Source organism: Prionailurus viverrinus, chromosome D1 (genome assembly GCF_022837055.1).
Source record: "Prionailurus viverrinus isolate Anna chromosome D1, UM_Priviv_1.0, whole genome shotgun sequence".
NCBI classification, from domain to species: Eukaryota; Metazoa; Chordata; class Mammalia; order Carnivora; family Felidae; genus Prionailurus; species Prionailurus viverrinus.
In genome coordinates this window covers 61,052,850-61,075,425 of record NC_062570.1, presented here as the reverse complement: position 1 = coordinate 61,075,425, position 22,576 = coordinate 61,052,850, and the positions used below count along the sequence as shown (strand labels likewise).

Here is a 22,576-nt window from a genome sequence, read left to right as displayed (position 1 = left end):
TGGAAGTGTGTGGGTGTTTAGGAATTTGTCCATTTCTTCCAGGTTGTCCAGTTTGTTGGCATATAATTTTTCATACTATTCCCTGATAATTGCTTGTATTTCCAAGGGATTGGTTGTAATAATTCCATTTTCATTCATGATTTTGTCTCTTTGGGTCATCTCCCTTTTCTTTTTGAGAAGCCTGGCTAGAGGTTTATCAATTTTGTGTATTTTTTAAAAAAAACAACTCTTGGTTTTGTTGATCTGCTCTACAGTTTTTTTAGATTCTATATTGTTTATTTCTGCTCTGATCTTTATTATTTCTCTTCTTCTGCTGGATTTAGGCTGTCTTTGTTGTTCTGCTTCTATTTCCTTTAAGTGTGCTGTTAGATTTTGTACTTGGGATTTTTCTTGTTTCTTTTTTTTTTTTTTTAATTTTTTTTTTATGAAATTTATTGACAAATTGGTTTCCATACAACACCCAGTGCTCATCCCAAAAGGTGCCCTCCTCAATACCCATCACCCACCCTCTCCTCCCTCCCACCCCCCATCAACCCTCAGTTTGTTCTCAGTTTTTAACAGTCTCTTATGCTTTGGCTCTCTCCCACTCTAACCTCTTTTTTATTTTTTTCCTTCCCCTCCCCCATGGGTTCCTGTTAAGTTTCTCAGGATCCACATAAGAGTGAAACCATATGGTATCTGTCTTTCTCTGTATGGCTTATTTCACTTAGCATCACACTCTCCAGTTCCATCCACGTTGCTACAAAGGGCCATATTTCATTTTTTCTCATTGCCACGTAATATTCCATTGTGTATATAAACCACAATTTCTTTATCCATTCATCAGTTGATGGACATTTAGGCTCTTTCCATAATTTGGCTATTGTTGAAAGTGCTGCTATAAACATTGGGGTACAAGTGGCCCTATGCATCAGTACTCCTGTATCCCTTGGATAAATTCCTAGCAGTGCTATTGCTGGGTCATAGGGTAGGTCTATTTTTAATTTTCTGAGGAACCTCCACACTGCTTTCCAGAGCGGCTGCACCAATTTGCATTCCCACCAACAGTGCAAGAGGGTTCCCGTTTCTCCACATCCTCTCCAGCATCTATAGTCTCCTGTGTTGTTCATTTTGGCCACTCTGACTGGCGTGAGGTGATACCTGAGTGTGGTTTTGATTTGTATTTCCCTGATAAGGAGCGACGCTGAACATCTTTTCATGTGCCTGTTGGCCATCCGGATGTCTTCTTTAGAGAAGTGTCTATTCATGTTTTCTGCCCAGTTCTTCACTGGGTTATTTGTTTTTCGGGTGTGGAGTTTGGGGAGCTCTTTATAGATTTTGGATACTAGCCCTTTGTCTGATATGTCATTTGCGAATATCTTTTCCCATTCCATTGGTTGCCTTTTAGTTTTGTTGGTTGTTTCCTTTGCTGTGCAGAAGCTTTTTATCTTCATTAGGTCCCAGTAGTTCATTTTTGCTTTTAATTCCCTTGCCTTTGGGGATGTGTCGAGTAAGAGATTGCTACGGCTGAGGTCAGAGAGGTCTTTTCCTGCTTTCTCCTCTAAGGTTTTGATGGTTTCCTGTCTCACATTCAGGTCCTTTATCCATTTTGAGTTTATTTTTGTGAATGGTGTGAGAAAGTGCTCCAGTTTCAACCTTCTGCATGTTGCTGTCCAGTTCTCCCAGCACCATTTGTTAAAGAGGCTGTCTTTTTTCCATTGGATGTTCTTTCCTGCTTTGTCAAAGATGAGTTGGCCATACATTTGTGGGTCTAGTTCTGGGGTTTCTATTCTATTCCATTGGTCTATGTGTCTGTTTTTGTGCCCATACCATGCTGTCTTGATGATGACAGCTTTGTAGTAGAGGCTAAAGTCTGGGATTGTGATGCCTCCTGCTTTGGTCTTCTTCTTCAAAATTACTTTGGCTATTCGGGGCCTTTTGTAGTTCCATATGAATTTTAGGATTGCTTGTTCTAGCTTCGAGAAGAATGCTGGTACAATTTTGATTGGGATTGCATTGAATGTGTAGATAGCTTTGGGTAGTATTGACATTTTGACAATATTTATTTTTCCAATCCATGAGCAGGGAATGTCTTTCCATTTCTTTAAATCTTCTTCAATTTCCTTCATAAGCTTTCTATAGTTTTCAGCATACAGATCCTTTACATCTTTGGTTAGATTTATTCCTAGGTATTTTATGCTTCTTGGTGCAATTGTGAATGGGATCAGTTTCTTTCTTTGTCTTTCTGTTGCTTCATTGTTAGTGTATAAGAATGAAACTGATTTCTGTACATTGATTTTGTATCCTGCAACTTTGCTGAATTCATGTATCAGTTCTAGCAGACTTTTGGTGGAGTCTATCGGATTTTCCATGTATAATATCATGTCATCTGCAAAAAGCGAAAGCTTGACTTCATCTTTGCCAATTTTGATGCCTTTGATTTCCTTTTGTTGTCTGATTGCTGATGCTAGAACTTCCAGCACTATGTTAAACAGCAGCGGTGAGAGTGGGCATCCCTGTCGTGTTCCTGATCTCAGGGAAAAAGCTCTCAGTTTTTCCCCGTTGAGGATGATGTTAGCTGTGGGCTTTTCATAAATGGCTTTTATGATCTTTAAGTATGTTCCTTCTATCCCGACTTTCTCAAGGGTTTTTATTAAGAAAGGGTGCTGGATTTTGTCGAAGGCCTTTTCTGCATCGATTGACAGGATCATATGGTTCTTCTCTTTTTTTTTGTTAATGTGATGTATCACGTTGATTGATTTGTGAATGTTGAACCAGCCCTGCATGCCAGGAATGAATCCCACTTGATCATGGTGAATAATTCTTTTTATATGCCGTTGAATTCGATTTGCTAGTATCTTATTGAGAACTTTTGCATCCATATTCATCAGGGATATTGGCCTGTAGTTCTCTTTTTTTACTGGGTCTCTGTCTGGTTTAGGAATCAAAGTAATACTGGCTTCATAGAATGAGTCTGGAAGTTTTCCTTCCCTTTCTATTTCTTGGAATAGCTTGAGAAGGATAGGTATTATCTCTGCTTTAAACGTCTGGTAGAACTCCCCTGGGAAGCCATCTGGTCCTGGACTCTTATTTGTTGGGAGATTTTTGATAACCGATTCAATTTCTTCGCTGGTTATGGGTCTGTTCAAGCTTTCTATTTCCTCCTGATTGAGTTTTGGAAGAGTGTGCGTGTTCAGGAATTTGTCCATTTCTTCCAGGTTGTCCAATTTGTTGGCATATAATTTTTCATAGTATTCCCTGATAATTGCTTGTATTTCCAAGGGATTGGTTGTAATAATTCCATTTTCATTCATGATTTTATCTATTTGGGTCATCTCCCTTTTCTTTTTGAGAAGCCTGGCTAGAGGTTTGTCAATTTTGTTTATTTTTTCAAAAAACCAACTCTTGGTTTCGTTGATCTGCTCTACAGTTTTTTTAGATTCTATATTGTTTATTTCTGCTCTGATCTTTATTATTTCTCTTCTTCTGCTGGGTTTAGGCTGCCTTTGCTGTTCTGCTTCTAGTTCCTTTAGGTGTGCTGTTAGATTTTGTATTTGGGATTTTTCTTCTTTCTTGAGATAGGCCTGGATTGCAATGTATTTTCCTCTCAGGACTGCCTTTGCTGCGTCCCAAAGCGTTTGGATTGTTGTATTTTCATTTTCGTTTGTTTCCATATATTTTTTAATTTCTTCTCTAATTGCCTAAGGAGTTGACCCACTCATTCGTTAGTAGGGTGTTCTTTAAACCTCCACGCTTTTGGAGGTTTTCAGACTTTTTTCTGTGGTTGATTTCAAGCTTCATAGCATTGTGGTCTGAAAGTAAGCATGGTATAATTTCAATTCTTGTAAACTTATGAAGGGCTGTTTTGTGACCCAGTATATGATCTATCTTGGAGAATGTTCCATGTGCACTCGAGAAGAAAGTATATTCTGTTGCTTTGGGATGCAGAGTTCTAAATATATCTGTCAAGTCCATCTGATCCAATGTCTCATTCAGGGCCCTTGTTTCTTTATTGACCGTGTGTCTAGATGATCTATCCATTTCTGTAAGTGGGGTGTTAAAGTCCCCTGCAATTACCACATTCTTCTCAATAAGGTTGCTTATGTTTATGAGTAATTGTTTTATATGTTTGGAGGCTCCGGTATTTGGCGCATAGACATTTATAATTGTTAGCTCTTCCTGATGGATAGACCCTGGACTATTACATAATGTCCTTCTTCGTCTCTTGTTACAGCCTTTAATTTAAAGTCTAGTTTGTCTGATATAAGTATGGCTACTCCAGCTTTCTTTTGGCTTCCAGTCGCATGATAAATAGTTCTCCATCCCCTCACTCTCATCTAAAGGTGTCCTCAGGTCTAAAATGAGTCTCTTGTAGACAGCAAATAGATGGGTCTTGGTTTTTTATCCATTTTGATACCCTATGTCTTTTGGTTGGCGCATTTAATCCATTTACATTCAGTGTTATTATAGAAAGATACGGGTTTAGAGTCATTGTGATGTCTGTATGTTTTATGCTTCTAGTGATGTCTCTGGGACTTTGTCTCACAGGATCCCCCTTAGGATCTCTTGTAGGGCTGGTTTAGTGGTGACAAATTCCTTCAGTTTTTGTTTGTTTGGGAAGACCTTTATCTCTCCCTCTATTCTAAATGACAGACTTGCTGGATAAAGGATTCTTGGCTGCATATTTTTTCTGTCTAGTACCCTGAAAATCTCGTGCCAATTCTTTCTGGCCTGCCAAGTTTCAAAAGAGAGATCAGTCACGAGTCTTATAGGTCTCCCTTTATATGTGAGGGCACGTTTACCCCTTGCTGCTTTCAGAATTTTCTCTTTATCCTTGTATTTTGCCAGTTTCACTATGATATGTCGTGCAGAAGATCGATTCCAGTTACGTCTGAAGGGAGTTCTCTGTGCCTCTTGGATTTCAATGCCTTTTTCCTTCCCCAGTTCAGGGAAGTTCTCAGCTATGATTTCTTCAAGTACCCCTTCAGCACCTTTCCCTCTCTCTTCCTCCTCTGGGATACCAATTATGCGTATATTATTTCTTCTTAGTGTATCACTTAGTTCTCTAATTTTCCCCTCATACTCCTGGATTTTTGTATCTCTCTTTTTCTCAGCTTCCTCTTTTTCCATAACTTTATCTTCTAGTTCACCTATTCTCTCCTCTGCCTCTTCAAGCCGAGCTGTGGTGGTTTCCATTTTGTTATGCATTTCGTTTAAAGCGTTTTTCAGCTCCTTGTGACTGTTCCTTAGTCCCTTGATCTCTGTAGCAAGAGATTCTCTGCTGTCCTCTATACTGTTTTCAAGCCCAGCGATTAATTTTATGACTATTATTCTAAATTCACTTTCTGTTATATTATTTAAATCCTTTTTGATCAGCTCATTAGCTGTTGTTATTTCCTGGAGATTCTTCTGAGGGGAATTCTTCCGCTTGGTCATTTTGGATAGTCCCTGGCGTGGTGAGGACCTGCAGGGCACTTCCCCTGTGCTGTGGTGTATAACTGGAGTTGGTGGGCGGGGCCGCAGTCAGACCTGATGTCTGCCCCCAGCCCACCGCTGGGGCCACAGTCAGACTGGTGTGTGCCTTCTCTTCCCCTCTCCTAGGGGCGGGATTCACTGTGGGGTGGTGTGGCTCGTCTGGGCTACTTGCACCCTGCCAGGCTTGTGATGCTGGGGATCTGGCGTATTAGCTGGGGTGGGTAGGCAAGGTGCTCGGGGGCAGGAGGGGCAGGCTTAGCTCGCTTCTCCTTAGGTGATCCACTTCAGGAGGGGCCCTGTGGCAGCGGGAGGGAGTCAGATCCGCTGCCGGAGGTTTGGCTCTGCAGAAGCGCAGAGTTGGGTGTTTGCGCGGAGCGAGCAAGTTCCCTGGCAGGAACTGGTTCTCTTTGGGATTTTGGCTGGGGGATGGGCGGGGGAGATGGCGCTGGCGAGCGCCTTTGTTCCCCACCAAACTGAGCTCTGTTGTCAGGGGGCTCAGCAGCTCTCCCTCCCTTTGTCCTCCAGCCTTCCCGCTTTCCGAGCAGAGCTGTTAACTTATGACCTCCCAGACGCTAAGTCGCGCTTGTTGTGGGAACACAGTCCGCCCGGCCCCTCTGCTTTTGCAAGCCAGACTCGGGGGCTCTGCTTGGCCGGCGAGCCGCCCCTCCGCCCCGGCTCCCTCCCGCCAGTCTGTGGAGCGCGCACCGCCTCGCCGCCCTTCCTACCCTCTTCCGTGGGCCTCTCGTCTGCGTTTGGCTCCGGCGACTCCGTTCTGCTAATCCTCTGGCGGTTTTCTGGGTTATTTAGGCAGGTGTAGATGGAATCTAAGTGATCAGCAGGACGTGCGGTGAGCCCAGCGTCCTCCTAAGCCGCCATCTTGCCTCTCTTTGTGATGAGTTTTTTCTTTTCTTGTTTCTTGAGATAGGCTTGGATTGAAATGTTTTTTCCTCTCAGGACTGCCTTTGCTGCATCCCAAAGTGTTTGGATTGTTGTATTTTCACTTTCGTTTTTTTCCATATATTTTTTAATTTCTTTTCTAATTGCCTGTTCGACCCATTCATTCCTTAGTAGGGTGTTCTTTAACCTCCATGCTTTTGCAGGTTTTCCAGACTTTTTCCTCTGGTTGATTTCAAGCTTCATAGCATTGTGGTCCAAAAGTATGCATGGTATGATCTCAATTCTTGTATACTTATGAAGGGCTGTTTTGTGACCCAGTATGTGATCTATCTTGGAGAATGTTCCATGTGCACTTGAGAAGAAAGTATATTCTGTTGCTTTGGGATGCAGAATTCTAAATACATCTGTCAAGTCCATCTGATCCAATGTATCATTCAGGGCCCTTGTTTCTTTATTGACCGTGTGTCTAGATGATCTATCCATTGTTGTAAGTGGGGTATTAAAGTCCCCTGCAATTATCACATTCTTGTCAATAAGGTTGCTTATGTTTGTGAGTAATTGTTTTATATATTTGGGGGCTCCAGTATTCAGCACATAGACATTTATAATTGTTAGTTCTTCCTGATGGATACACCCTGTAATTATTATATAATGCCCTTCTTCATCTCTTGTTACAGCCTTTAATTTAAAGTCTAGTTTGTCTGATATAAGTATGGCTACTCCAGCTTTCTTTTGACTTCCAGTAGCATGATAAATAGTTCTCCATCCCCTCACTTTCAATCTGAAAGTGTCCTCAGGTCTAAAATGAGTCTCTTGTAGACAGCAAATAGATGGGTCTTGTTTTTTTACCCATTTTGATACCCTATGTCTTTTGATTGGCGCATTTAGTCCTTTTACATTCAGTGTTATTATAGAAAGATATGGGTTTAGAGTCATTGTGATGTCTGTAGGTTTCATGCTTGTAGCGATGTCTCTGGTGCTTTGTCTCACAGGATCCCCCTTAGGATCTCTTGTAGGGCTGGCTTAGTGGTGATGAATTCCTTCAGTTTTTGTTTGTTTGGGAAGACCTTTATCTCTCCTTCTATTCTAAATGACAGATTTTCTGGATAGAGGATTCTCGGCTGCATATTTTTTCCATTCATCACATTGTAGATTTCCTGCCATTCCTTTCTGGCCTGCCAAGTTTCAGTAGAGAGATTCATCACTAGTCGTATTGGTCTCCCTTTATATGTTAGAGCACATTTATCCCTAGCTGCTTTCAGAATTTTCTCTTTATCCTTGTATTTTGCCAGTTTCACTATGATATGTCTTGCAGAAGATCGATTCAAGTTATGTCTGAAGGGAATTCTCTGTGCCTCTTGGATTTCAATGCCTTTTTCCTTCCCCAGATGAGGGAAGTTCTCAGCTATTATTTTTTCAAGTACACCTTTCCCTCTCTCTTCCTCCTCTGGAATACCAATTATGCATAGATTATTTCTCTTTAGTGCATCACTTAGTTCTCTAATTTTCCCTTCATACTCCTGGATTTTTTATCTCTTTTTTTCTCAATTTCTTCTTTTCCATAATTTTATCTTCTAGTTCACCTATTCTCTTCTGCCTCTTCAATCTGAGCTGTGGTCGTCTCCATTTTATTTTGAAGCTCATTAATAGCATTTTGTAGCTCCTTCTTACTGTTCCTTAGTCCCTTGATCTCTGTAGGAATAGATTATCTGTTGTCCTTTATACTGTTTTCAAGCCCAGCGATTAATTTTATGACTATTATTCTAAATTCTCTTTCTGTTATATTGTTTAAATCCTTTTTGATCAGTTCATTAACTGTTGTTATTTCCTGGAGATTCTTTTGAGCTCGCTGTCCGAACACACTCCATCTGGCCCCTCCACTTTTGCAAGCCAGACTTGGGGGCTCTGCTTTGCCAGCGGGCTGCCCCTCCGCCCATGGTCCCTCCTGCCAGTCCATGTAGCCCGCACAGCCTCACCCCCCTTCCTACTCTCTTCCATGGACCTCTTGTCTATGCTTGGGTCCGGAGCCTCCTTTCTGCTAGTCTTCTGGTGATTTTCTGGGTTATTTAGGCAGATGTGGGTGGAATCTAAGTGATCAGCAGGACACGGTGAGCCCAGCGTCCTACTACGCTGCCATCTTCTGACACATTATTTTTAATTTAACTCAATTTAAAATATTTTATAATTGTGCTTTTTATTTCTTCTTTGTCCCATGGTTTATTTAGAAGTGTGTGGTTTAATTTCCATAACTTGGGATAAGGTACAGATATCTTTCTTTCTTTTTTTAATTTCTAATCTGATTCTGTTGTGACCGAAAAATATTCTACATATGATTTTAATTATTCTAAACTTATTTTGACTTGTTTTATGGCCTTGTATATGGTCTCTCCTTGAGAATGTTGTATGTGTTTTTGAAGGCTTAGTGTTATGCTACTGTTAAGTGGAGTGAATAGATATATGTAAATAGAGATATATAGATATATATATGCCAACTTTCCATAACAGATCAATACATAGATAGATAGATAGATGATAGATAGATAGATAGATACATCAGTTATGACAAGTTAGTTGATAATGTCTTTTAAATCTTTTATGTCTTTACTGATTTTCTGTTTAGTTGTTCTATCCATTACTGATACAGAATTATTAAAATTCCCAACTATAATTGTTGAATAGCCTATTTTTATTTTCAATTCTCTCATTTTTTAATTTCATGTATATTTGTGGCTAGGTTTTAGGTGCACAGACATTTATAATTACTGTAAGTTCAGCATGTGTTCATACCTTTAAATATCTCTCTTTGCCTCTAGTAATATTTCTTGTATTAAGGTCTATTTTGTCTGGTAGTGTAAACGTTCCAGCTTTGTTATGAATATGGTTTTCATGGTGAAACTTTTTCCAACCTTTACTTCCAACTTATTTGTATCTTTGACTCTAAGTTATGCTGCTGTGGGTAGCACATACTTGGATTTTTCTTTTTTATCTGTCTGATAATCTCTGCTTTTTGACTGGAGTTTATAGTTGATTCAAACTTAATGTAACTATTGATTTGGTTGGATTTATATATGTATTGTTGATATTTTTTATATGTTCCAGCCTTTTTTGGTTCTTCCTTTTCTCCTTTGTTGTGTTCTTTCATGTTAAAGATTTTTATTGTGCTGTTTTAATGTTTGACTGCTTTTTTTCTTTAAGAACTTTTAATATGCCATTCCACTGCTTTTCAGCCTCCATTTTATTTTTTCTACTGATAAAAAGTCAGGAATTATTTCAATGTTTTTTACTCTTTAACTTGATTAGTCATTTTCTTTTTGCTATTATCAGTCTTGGGCTATGGGCAATTTGGTTATGATGTTTCTATGCGTTAATATCTTTGCATTTATCACAGTTAAGATTGAGCTTCTTGGACACATGTACTATTTGTTATTGTTGCTAAATATATAAATTTTTTACCATGATATCTTCAGTTATTGATTCTGTTACTTTGCTTTCTTCTTCTGGACCTACCAATAAACATATGTTGGCATGCTGATATTGCCCCACAAATATTTGAGACTCTGTTCATTTTTATTCAATATGTTTCTCTATATTATTTGAACTTGAGACTTTTCTATTTGTCTTCAAGTTCACAGATTTTTCCTTCTCTTTTCTCAAATCTGCTGAGTCCATGAAGTGATTTTTAAAAATTTCAGTTTATTATATTTTTTTAATTCTTTTATTTGTCTTATAGTTTCGATTTCTCTATGGACTTTCCCTATTCATTAAATCACTACCATTACATTTCCTTTAACTACTTGAACATAATTTTCTTTAATTATTTGAATCATGATTCTTTGAGTTATTTGTCTGCTAAAACCAATACATGTGTGCTTTAAGAGTCAGATTATATTGATTGATTTTTTCTTTTTTTTTTTTTTTTAATTTTTTTTTTTTTCAACATTTATTTATTTTTGGGACAGAGAGAGACAGAGCATGAACGGGGGAGGGGCAGAGAGAGAGGGAGACACAGAATCGGAAACAGGCTCCAGGCTCTGAGCCATCAGCCCAGAGCCCGACGCGGGGCTCGAACTCACGGACCGCGAGATCGTGACCTGGCTGAAGTCGGACGCCTAACCGACTGCGCCACCCAGGCGCCCCTGATTGATTTTTTCTTAATTATGGTTCATGCTTTCCTGTTTCTTTGAAAGTCTCAGATTGTTTTCTTTAAGACCTCAGGATCTTAAAAATTATAGCATAGACATCCCACATTTGTAATTGTTTTTCAAAGGGTTGCTATGTTTATGTTATTTTTTCTTTTTGTTCATTTTTAGTAACTTGTGTGAATTTAAACTGTGACATCTATATTCCCACAATAAATCTCTTTTGCGAAGTGCAGCCACTGTTGTGTCTTCTCATATTATTTTTATTTTTATTTCATTTTTAGCCTGGCTTATTAGGAGTTGCTCATGTGTCTGCACATCTTGGTGACACACCAATAAACCTTAAGCCAAAAACACTTTGCTGATTGATCTGCATGTTATTTGGGAAGCATACTTAATATTCAACTAGTTTTCAAATACCTCTTTGCTTTGACTTTCTAGCAGGTTCTCTTGAGTTTCCCCAACATGGTTGTAGTTTCTCAGAAAGCCAGGGGTGCATACAAAGCTTATTTAATGCTTCCATGACTGTTATTTCCAGATTCTCCCTGTTAAATTTCTTTCTGGTGCCCTACTTACAAACTCAAATGACCAAAATTGTGTTTATTTTTTACTAATTTTGCCTAGTTTAACACAGCCTTTGTTGTTTTTTTTTCCTTCCAGTTCAAGTTGAGCCTGCACTCCGGCAGCACAGCTGTTCATTTTTTAAAAAGCCAACTATGGGGCGCCTGGGTGGTGCAGTCGGTTAGGCGTCTGACTTTAGCCAGGTCACGATCTCGCGGTCCGGAGTTCGAGCCCCGCGTCGGGCTCTGGGCTGATGGCTCAGAGCCTGGAGCCTGCTTCTGATTCTGTGTCTCCCTCTCTCTCTGCCCCTCCCCCGTTCATGCTCTGTCTCTCTCTGTCCCAAAAATAAATAAACGTTGAAAAAAAAAATTTTAAAAAGCCAACTAGAACCAGGTAAAACTACTTAAAAAAAAAAAAAAAAAAAAGGTCAGTGGTGAGAGAATGGTGTCCTTACCTGAAGCTGTAAAAGTTTTTCCAGTATAAATGAGTGTTTCTAAATTTATTGCATGGCTTTAGTCAAATCCCAGATTCTGAAAATGTTTCTGTTGTTATATTTTTTTAAATAATTTATCCAGAGAGGAAGTGCCTCATACATCATATGAAGTAGGCAGAAATTCCTCTTTTCCTGACAACATTTTTCCTGCTTTAGAGTGTTTTACATTAAAAGGAATAGCAAACTGAGACTACTATTGGCTGAAACATCTTTTTCTGACAGAAAACATGACTTCATGTTGATGCTCATACAGATAATCAAGAGGGTAAAGACATTATGGTAAGGAAGAGTGGTAAAACAAACAAATAAACAAAAAACTGCTGAACTGATGTTCATGGGTAGACACAGGAAAGGATTTAGTGCAAATTTGAAAGAATTGTGTGTGTGTGTGTGTGTTTTAAGGTTTATTCATTTTTGAGAGAGAGAGGGAGGGAGAGTGCATGGGAGAAACAGAGAGAGAGGGAGACAGAGAATCTGAAGCAGGCTCCATTTTTCTGTCAGTGTAAAGTCTGACATGGGTCTCAGACCCATAAACTGTGAGATCACAACCTGCGTGGAAGTCAGATGTGTAACCCACAGAGCCACCCAGGGGCCCCTGGAAGAATTGGTTTTAGAAAGGATTATGCATATTTCATCTAATTTACATAAGGTAACCAAGAAATCAGCATATATTTGAATCTCTTAGGTGAATAAATGTAATTTAGGGCACTGGATATTGTTTTCTGATTGTTTCATTTTTCTCAATGAAGTAGGAAGTGAAGTTAGCAACAAAGAATAAAGATTTGGGTAAGATGTAAGGGAATGGGAGAAGAGTCACTAAGTACGATTGTTTGAAAGCACAGAGTGTGTGAGCTATTTGGTAATGAGTCAACATGGTTGTAAGATTTCTTCTAGCACTTTGGGCTGTACAAATACAGATGGAAAGGTGAGGGAATAGCTAGGCTTAACCAGGAGAAGTGTTATAATATAGGACAAGGAAATGTTGAATGAAAAGGAGGTCTAATGACTTTCTCTAGGATAAAACAGATGAAAAATTAAAACTGGTTTCAAGTAAAATTAAAACTTGTATATCATACTTCACAGACTACTCTTTCTGCTAAACTGTGCCATTTTGTGTCTGGAGAAGCAGATCCTTGATAAAATAGAGCTCCAGACAATAGGAAATTGATTGTTAGGATAATCTGGGAGTCTTCCTGGAAGAGGTTAGGCTACAGGTAGCATTGGTTTCTGTAGCTATATGACTGAGGCAAGTCATTATATCCTCAGAATAGTCCAAACCACCAGCTGAAAGCCTCAGACAGTTTGTATCAAATACTTTGTGTGTGTGTGTATTGCTGTCTCTAACAGTACTTCAAAGAGACTGGGGAGCATTAAACACTCTCATAAACTTGAAACTCCTTAAGGGCAAAGACTTTGTCTTTTAACTCCTTACCCTTAATGATTTGGGGTACTTAAAGACAGTTGAAAAAGAATAAAAACTTGTCTATAGAAATTACACACACACACACACACCTCACATGTAGGATTATATAAAACTATAAATATACAAATAATCATAGATTCCTAAACATAATCACAAACTCTTTGTAAAAATATACAGACACACTTATTATAAAGCACTAGTTGAATAGGTGGTCTTTTATAGGTTGTAATACACACTGGAAAAGAAATTAGTTTAGAAATTTAAAATACATAGACTTCTACAATACATTCTCTAATGTGCCAATAAAAAGCATCATCATAAGAATTATTTATATCTGGCTTTTGTTTTCTGCTTTTATAATGTAACTATGCTTCTGAAGGAAAATAATGAGATGAGAAGGAGCATGAAGAGGTGGTGGGTAGGGCCTGTGGACACTTGAAGGACTGACAACACAAGGGCACATACTGATGGAACAATGAATGAGCTATTTCTGTAACTTTAAGAATTACCTCACTGATGAAAAAAATTACAGAAAAAATAATTAAAATAAATGAAAGAAATTATATATGATAGATTGAACTAATAGCCCAGGAAATCGGAGACTGCAACAAATTCGGAAAACTTTGTTCTTGGTGTTCCTGATGGAGAGTCCAACCAAACCTTCTCTCCAATCCAAAACAACAGTAAATCCCAGCTCTATTTCAGGGTAAATCACAACACTATGTCATCACTGAGACTGAGACTGGTTTTGGAGTCAGAGACCTGGACCAACATTTGGCTGGAATCCTAGAACTTATTTAGTGATTCAACATGAGACAAATCTTTATATATATGTGTGTATGTGTGTATGTGTGTGTGTGTGTGTGTGTGTGTGTATATATATACATATATATGTATTATTACATATATACTATATATGTATATATGTATATAGTATATATGTATATATATACATATAGTATATATGTATATAGTATATATGTATATATGTATATAGTATATATGTAATATTACATAGTACATATATGTACATATATGTATACATATATATATCATAAGTGCACATATGTGTGTAAGGGAGAAGTGGATCCTTCTTCAAACTTGGCTGACAGAGTGAAAATAAAATGAAGAAAAATTTAAATTTTTTTGGCAAAACAAAGGACAGTTTGACAGATGGGTTCGGACTCCTTAGGGGAATCATGATGGAATAGCCTAGAGGCTAACAACACTCCTCTGGGATGTTTACAGAGGAGTTGTGAAATTGTTATAGAGTCGTGATGGCTCCAAAAACCACCAGAGGTTTGAGAAGTCTTCATAAGTGTCCTGTTTGCTAATCTCAGGAAAGGAAAGAAGCCAAATCAATTCTGAACTGGAGCATAGAGATTGATACAGGTACTAAATTAATCTTAAAATAGTTTTTACATGTCCTCTACATAGTGAGTGCTGTGTGGAATTATTTACATACATTATTTCACTAAATCCTCATAGAAATTCTAGCAAGGGAAATGATAAGAGCAGATGACAAGAGTCTAGACAAGAAAAGATGGAAGAAAATATGTGTATGTGTGGGTATTAAGGACTATATGTACTATAGGGGAGAGCCTAGTTCATGGGGAAGAATGAAATAAAGACTGGATGGAAGAGTATATGAATTGAACTGGGAGGTAGAAAAACAGGGGGCTGAACATTTAGAGATAATGTAAAAGGGAAAGAATAGAGATAGGAATGAGGGGGAAATAAGATGAGGTAAAACACATTTGGATAAAGAAAAACAGTCAAAAGCATTAGAAACAAGAATCTGTGAAAACAAGAATCACCATTTCCATAGAACAACAGTGCTTCCATAGGTCCTGGGGATTTCAAGAATATTAAAGATTTTTCAAGTCTTTCCACGTAAAGCATCCAGCAGGAATGAGCCAACTGATTCTTCCCAAATGAAAGCCATCAGAATTGCTTGCATCAGCAGGCCCACACAAGTGAAGGACTCTCACTTACCATGTAAAGTATAAAAAGCCCTTCTTCAGGGAGCAGCCAAAGGGTTAGACAGACACCACAAAGTGTTTTGTTTAAATTTGAGCATAGTGATTTATTGGGAGAGATAAATCCCAACTATGTGTTATGTGTTGTAGATTCTGAATCCAGATTCTGTTTGCAACACATAACACAACCTTTGTAAGTGGACTACACTGTCTCTTGATGATTCCTCTGTGTCTAAGAGATCAGATTCTGCAAAGTAACTTCTTCATAGTGCTGTCTCCAAAACAGTAATTCCTCACCTCACAGCAGAAGAACAGGAAGCAGATGGAGTAGAGAAGCCTACCTGACTGGTCACCTTGTTGGCTTTTGAGATTTTTCTTTCTCCTTTCCCATATCAGGCACCTAGGTGAGAATAAAGACACTATGATATCTTTCAAAGTCTCCTCATTTAAGTTTTTTTATCTGTTCCATTTTAGAAAAAGAGATGCTTTTCTTGGTTAATGATTCCCAACCTACATATAGAAGATCAGGGAGGAGTTTGAGGATTTGTAAGACTTCTGAAAAAAATAATGACATTCAATCATTCACATTAATTAATTTATTATTTAATTCCTTCATTTCACACATTTGGAAACACTAATATATGCTTAACATGTGTTTTATTAAGTGATGAACATATAAATATTCCTTCCTTCAGGAAGTTTAACTTCTAGCAGGAGAGAGGGACATGAAACAAATAATCATACAATATTTAGCTGTACTCACTTATGATAAGGACATGCCCAGAATATGAAAACAGCATACTAAGAAATCTTAACCACTATGAGCATTTGGAAAAGGCTTACTTGGAATGGATATATAGGCTTTGACTCGGCAAAGAAGAGTTGTATGGGAGGTAGAGAGAGGCATAAAGAACAGGGAAGAACAGATGTGGAAATCCTGTATCAGGAAGTATCTCACTCAGATCCAGGAACTGAAACACTGAAAATTTGGCTGGATTAAAGAGACCAAAGGGGAGAGAAATAATGTAAGTTGGTGTGGGAGCAGATGATAGGCATAGGAGCTGAATCCTGCTGTATCTGGAGGGCTAAGATAAAGATTTGAGGGGTGCCTGAGTAGCTTAGTTGGTTGAGTGTCCAACTTCGGCTCAGGTCATCGTGGTTTGGGCCCACATCTGGCTCTGTGTTGACAGCTCAGAGCCTGGAGCCTGTCTCACATGCTGTGTCTCCCTCTATCAGCCCCTCCTCTGCTCTCTATCTCTCTCTCTGTGTCTCTCTCTGCCTGTCTCTCTCTCTCTCTTTCAAAAATAAGTACACATAAAAAAATTTTTTAAGATAAATATTTGAGACTCTGTTCTAGGTACAATAGAAGCCCTTAAAGGAGCTTTTGCTGGTGATGAATAAAATCATATCCCAAATCCAAAAAGTTTGTTCAGACTTCAGAATGAATAATTGTTGGCAGAGGCACTAGTAGATGGAGGATGGTCTGTTGGGAAGTCCGGGAGAAATGGGTTATCTTATTTATTGACTGTACAAAAGACAGAAAAAGAATACTTATTTCATATGTTCTGAAGCAAGTGTGAAGTTGGTTAAATGTTGGTTTGATGAAAGAAGAAGTTTTAAGAATGACCCCAAGTTTCTGGTATGTTAGGAGATTCTCAAAATAAAAATTTTGTAACTGGCAACTCTCATATCCTATGTGTGGTTGTTTCTCGGGCACCTTTATTCCCAGCTGGTTTAAAATGAGATTATGGAAAATTATAAATTGTTAAAATTTGTGAAGGTTAAATATTAATTTTAACAGTTTTATCCACTAATGCTTCCATTTACAAATGTAGGCCATCATAAATACAGTGAAGTAAATGCCTAAACATGTGGAAGAACACACACACATATGTGTATGTATGAGACTGTATGTGTTTGTGTGAATGTGGGTTTGTGATGGCAGTGGAGCTGTGGGTAGGTGTTTGTGTGGTAGTGGTGTTGTGACTTTATAGTGGGTTTTTTTATTATTATTATTTAGAAAAATGCTCTACACTATCAAGCCCTTGGGTGCTGCTGCTTCATTTCATGTGATTGTCTAGGAAGCAAAAGGACACAGTGATACAAAAACCTCCTAGATGCTGTTTTTAACATAACTGCCTCCTCTATTGTTCTTCTTCTCTATTTATAAAGCCATTTACCTGTCTTCTATGAAAATATATTTTCAAGTTAGGAGCTGCAAGCTAAGTGGCAGAGTCCAGCCTCCCCCAACAGTGAGACCATGACAATGAATTCAACTGCATCACATGCCAACCACCACAGTTTCATTTTGACAGGTATCCCTGGGATGTCAGATAAAAACCCATGGATGGCCTTTCCCTTGGGATTTCTCTACACACTAACTTTCCTGGGAAATGGAACCATCTTAGCTGTCATCAAGGTAGATGAGAGTCTCCATGAGCCTATGTACTACTTCCTCTCTATCTTGGCTGTCACCGATGTTAGTCTCTCCATGTCCACCTCACCCTCCATGCTCAGCATCTTCTGGTTTAATGCCCCTGAGATTCCCTTTGATGCATGCATTACACAGATGTTTTTCATCCACGGATTTGGAGTGGTAGAATCAGGAGTATTAGTGTCCATGGCCTTTGACCGTTTTGTGGCCATCCGAGACCCATTACACTATGCTTCCATCCTCACCCATGACATCATTGGAAAGATCGGAATAGCTGTCCTCATCCGGGCAGTCTGTGTGGTTTTGCCTGTGCCATTCCTTATAAAGCGGCTACCTTTTTGCCGTTCCAACGTCTTGTCTCATTCATACTGTCTCCACCAAGATGCAATGCGGCTAGCCTGTGCCAGCACCCGCATCAACAGTCTCTATGGCCTCATCATAGTCATCTTCACATTGGGGCTGGATGCCCTCATCATTCTCTTTTCTTACATGCTCATCCTGAAGACTGTGCTGGGCATTGCTTCCAGAACTGAAAGGGTCAAAGCCCTCAACACCTGCCTTTCTCACATCTGTGCTGTGCTCCTCTTCTATGTTCCTCTCATTGGTGTCACCATGATCCACAGATTTGGGAAGCATCTATCACCAGTAGTACACACACTCATGGCCAATATCTATCTGTTACTCCCCCCTGTACTAAACCCCATTGTCTATAGTGTGAAGACTAAGCAGATACGAAGGCGGATCTTACACATGTTCCAGGGGAGAAAAGACAGGGCCTAGGGAAGTGGAGTCAAGTATAAGGTGTGGCCATTTCAGCAGTTCCAATGCAGTCAGATTATGCACATCTAGTGAAATTCAAGGGTGGGCAAGGATCGTGGGTGACGAAATAACATGGGTCATTCTTGTCCTGTATGCACTCCATTTTGAAATCTGGTGTCACATACAAAATCTAATTTAATTAACATCATAATTTTTCTTCTTTGAAACTGGGAGATGAGCATCAGTAATGGTATAAATTATTACCTGTGTATCTAGATAGCACTTATGAGCATTTACTCATATAAGATGAAGTAGCATTCTTTCTTTAATCATCAATTAAATAATGATTACATAAAGAAGAATTCTAGAAGCACAACAGCACTACTGAAGGGTTGGACCTCTGAGATATTGTTTTGTTTTGTTTTGTTTTTCTTAACAAAAGAACAAAGAAAACTGTCACAGAATAAAATAGCATTTATGTTTTGGTATTTATTGAGTGAAGAGTACCTATGATCAAATTAAAACAGACACATCTGTGGTTACTTGATTTACACCTTTTTTTTAAAAGTTTATTTATTTATTTATTTATTTATTTTGAGAGAGAAAGAGAGCATGTGCACATGCATGAGCAGGGGAGGGGCAGAGAGAGAGAAAGAGGGACAATCCCAAGAAGGCTCTGCGCTTCTTGAGCAGAGTCTGATGCAGGGCTGGAATTCACAAACAGTGAGATCACGACCTGAGCCAAAACCAAGAGTTGGCCGCTTAACCGATTGAGCCATCTAGGTGCCCCTACACCTTTTCTTTTAGGGAATATCACTTCTTTACAGAGTTATAATAGTCTTAGTTTTCTGCCACATGCTTAGTAGAATAATAGACGTTCTACCTTTACTCTTTTGACACAGTATGAGTGAAGACTACTTTACTGTGTACTCGATGATCCAACTAAAATTACTCCTGGGCTTTTTATGAGGACAAGTGAAAACTTTCAGCACTGGGAAGAAGTTTAAGAAAGCAGTGAACGCATGTGTGAGGATGAGTATGTCAAATGCAATGTGCCTTTGCATTGATGCTAATACCTGTTTTAAGTATTTTATTAATCATTACACAATGAAATTGCTAGGATAATTATTTGTTCATTCAATAAATATGCATTTAGCCCTAATGAAATGCCATTCATAATGCTAGACCATGGAGATATATTCACCAATTTGCTGCTCAATCCCTGGCATATTTCTCTGCAAGGAAATACATATACCATTACAAGCCAAGTAGGTTATTACATTACAACATCACATTTAATTTATGAATACTAATAAATAATGCTATCTGTCTTTATATATCTTAATTAATATCCTCCCAACAATCTTTCAGATTTGGTGTGAGCAATATTTGACACCTGGGAGAAATAAGATTTAGAGCAGTTAAGGAACTTGCTTGTTAAACAGTTTCTAAGTGTCAGAATGAGATTAAAATTTAGATGTAAATTTTAAAGCCTATGAATTGAGACTTGATCCATATCTCGGGGTTTCCTAGGCTGGCAGGCAAATTCCATGGGGAGGAAGCAAACCTAAGACACAGATGCATGGTAGATAAACTAGGAATCAATATTGTCAAAACCTTAAGAAGAAGTTCAACTGCCAGGATGAAAGTTAATAGTGGCAGTTACTTGAAATGGTTGGTGGCTGCAGAAATATTGATGCTATCTAAATGGAAAACATGAGTCCCAAAAAGGACACATTAAAATCAGTTGGCCTACAAAGAGAAAAAATAGAATTTTATTTGTATTTAAGTTTATCTCAGCCTTCAAAAATGTTTATTTTTCTTAATGTGTTACCATATACAATTTTTGAATAAATGAATATAAAATATAAACATATTGGGGAGTGCCCTTTTTTTCCTATATAGATACATAACTAAAATCTTGAAAACTACCACTCTAGACTAAGGATAAAAGACAACCACCAGGGGATATCTTCACAGTGCTCACATACTGTAGTGACAGAGGAAATGAGCTGAAAGTGCCCTTTGCACACCATTATTCTCTGATTCTCTGGTGGGGCCATGAGGTAGCAAGATCAAAAGTCTAAATTCTTTAGCAGCAATCTATACACATACTCCACATCTTTACTGTGCAGTCCCTCCTGTGGCTTCTGCAGTCTGGCTTTTGTCTCCATTAATATATGATAGCTATGTTTTGCATGGCTCAGATCTCTTTGTAATTAACAAACCAAGTATTATCCTCTCAATCCTCCTTCAGCTTAATTTATTTGGGCAAATTACAAATATTTGCAGTCCCCTTTTCTTTGCTGATTTCATGGCACTCTATTACATCTACTTCTTCTACCTTCTTTTGTCACCTGCCTTTACTTCTTCCTTTCCCACAGGATGTGGGTATTTCTCAAAGTTTCCCCCTTGTCACTCTGCTACCTCAGTAACTCTCTTCTGCCAAAATGCCATTCATGGTAATGGCTTTAAAATATAGCCCAATGGCCATAGGTAATGGTGCCTCAGTGGCTCAGTTGTTTAAGCGTCCGACTTCAGCTCAGATCATGATCTCATGGTCTGTGAGTTAGAGCCCTATGTCAGGCTCCATGCTGCCTGCTTTGGATTCTGTGTCTCTCTTTCTATGCCCCCTTTCCTGCTCTCTCTCTCTCTCTTTCTCTCTCTCTCTCTCTCTCAAAAATAAATACACATTAAAATATAGCCCAATGGATCTCTCCCCTTCTTTTCTCCTTCATGATCTAATTTTTCATTTGTAATTGCCCTTGCATTATCTCTATGTGGAATTTTTTATATACTTCAATTACCACACAAGCTTTATTTAACCCTTGCTCTTCCCTACAGTAATCACTTTCTAGTTCTTTCTTTAAAGGTATAAACATGCTTCATTTATACAACATTCAAAAACATACTGAAACATATTCAGAAACTCAGTCCTTGATTCATTGATTTGCCTGTGTCATCCACACCCATGGTAATCAGTATTGTTTGGTCCTCTTGCAAATGTAAGATACATTTTTTTTTTTTTGGTCAGAATTATGGAATGGAATGAGGAGAGAACCTCTCTAAGTAGGAAGACAACAGCACAGGAATAATATGTCAAACTACATGTTTAACTATGTCTTAAAATAAGATGTTTAGGAAAATTTAATTTGATACATGACTGAATTTACTACTTGTTAAGGAAGGATTTATCAGATGGAGTATGTCTGTTGAAAACAATTTGGGGAAAACAGATTTATATATCCTAGATATGGGAATGTTCACATAAAAACCTAGGCTGCTAGATTCATCTCTTGGTTTATTTCATAGAGTGGCCAATTTGTCACAGCCACAAAATGCCACATGTTCATCAGTCATCACCTGTTAATACTTAGGGCACAATTCAAGTCTACCTTCAGACATGAACCATTGAACAGAAATAGCATGCTATAAATTTAAAAATCAAATGAAAATTAAATTAGCTTATGACTAGTAACCATACATACAAAACAACAAGATTATATCCTCAAAACAACAAAACAAATAAAAGCCATGTTGTACATGGCCACGTTGACAGAAACACAAAGACTTAAGTTCCTCTGGCGTGCACACATTCTGAAAACAACTTGTTTAATTCTCAGTGTGGGAACAAAACTTTTCCTTCTCGTATACTTACACTTCAGGACAGCTGCACCTGGCTGGGAAGGAGGAAGTGAGCAGGAAGCTAAGTTTCATGAGAGGACCACGTGAAGACAGAACAGAAAAACAGACTATTAGCAGCCTCCATGAGAAGACAGAGAAAAATGCTCAAAGAGTATTTCATGAAGTATTGTTATGCCTTTTGCTCTGCAAACTCCCTTCATCACTTTTTTTAAAGAAACCTACAATAAACACCTACATTACTTTCCAAAAATGTGAATTAGAGATCTAGTTCACTGTAACAACAGTGTGGAGACTGGGCCACAGAGGTCCCTGATATGGAAAGATAATAGAACATAATCTCTCACCCAGATTTATTCTCTTCAAGATTTCCTTTTCTCATTTAAAAAATTAGCATTTCAAAACAATCTTAAAATACAACAGATAAGCAACTCCTCCACACTCAGCACAGAGCCCAACACAGGGGATTGATCCCACAATCCTGGGATCAAGACCTGAGTGGAAATCAAGAATCAGTTTCTCAACTGACTGAGCCACCCAGGATCCTCCACCCCCCCCCTTTTTAATTCAGTTCATCTCAGCCCATCCTCTCCCTGCCTCTCCAAATGGACCTGCACTTAACTCCCCTCATCACACCAGAAACCACAATCGTGCCCTATGGCTCAAACTGCACCCCGTTTGTCTTCCTGAAAAACCCCACACCCCATCTACTCAGACCAGGAAAAAAAGTGGCATCCACACAATTTTATTGTATTGTATAGAAAATTGTGTGCTTTGGTGTCACTGCAGTCAAAC

At 38.5% G+C, this 22,576-nt stretch overlaps 2 protein-coding genes across 2 annotated transcripts in view; one reads left to right on the top strand and one right to left on the bottom strand.

Moving 5' to 3' along the window:
• Window positions 1-22,576, bottom strand: part of LOC125177121 (olfactory receptor 51H1-like) — a 307,668-nt gene that overhangs the window by 12,431 nt on the left and 272,661 nt on the right. Inside the window, exon 2 of the mRNA XM_047879193.1 lies at window positions 15,288-15,346. The gene's annotated coding sequence lies outside the window, so the exon portion shown is untranslated. The remainder of the gene's footprint in view (window positions 1-15,287; window positions 15,347-22,576) is intronic.
• LOC125177119 (olfactory receptor 51H1-like) lies at window positions 17,207-18,160 on the top strand. Its single transcript, XM_047879191.1, has one exon. It carries the CDS (start codon window positions 17,207-17,209, stop codon window positions 18,158-18,160), a length of 954 nt encoding a protein of 317 aa, XP_047735147.1.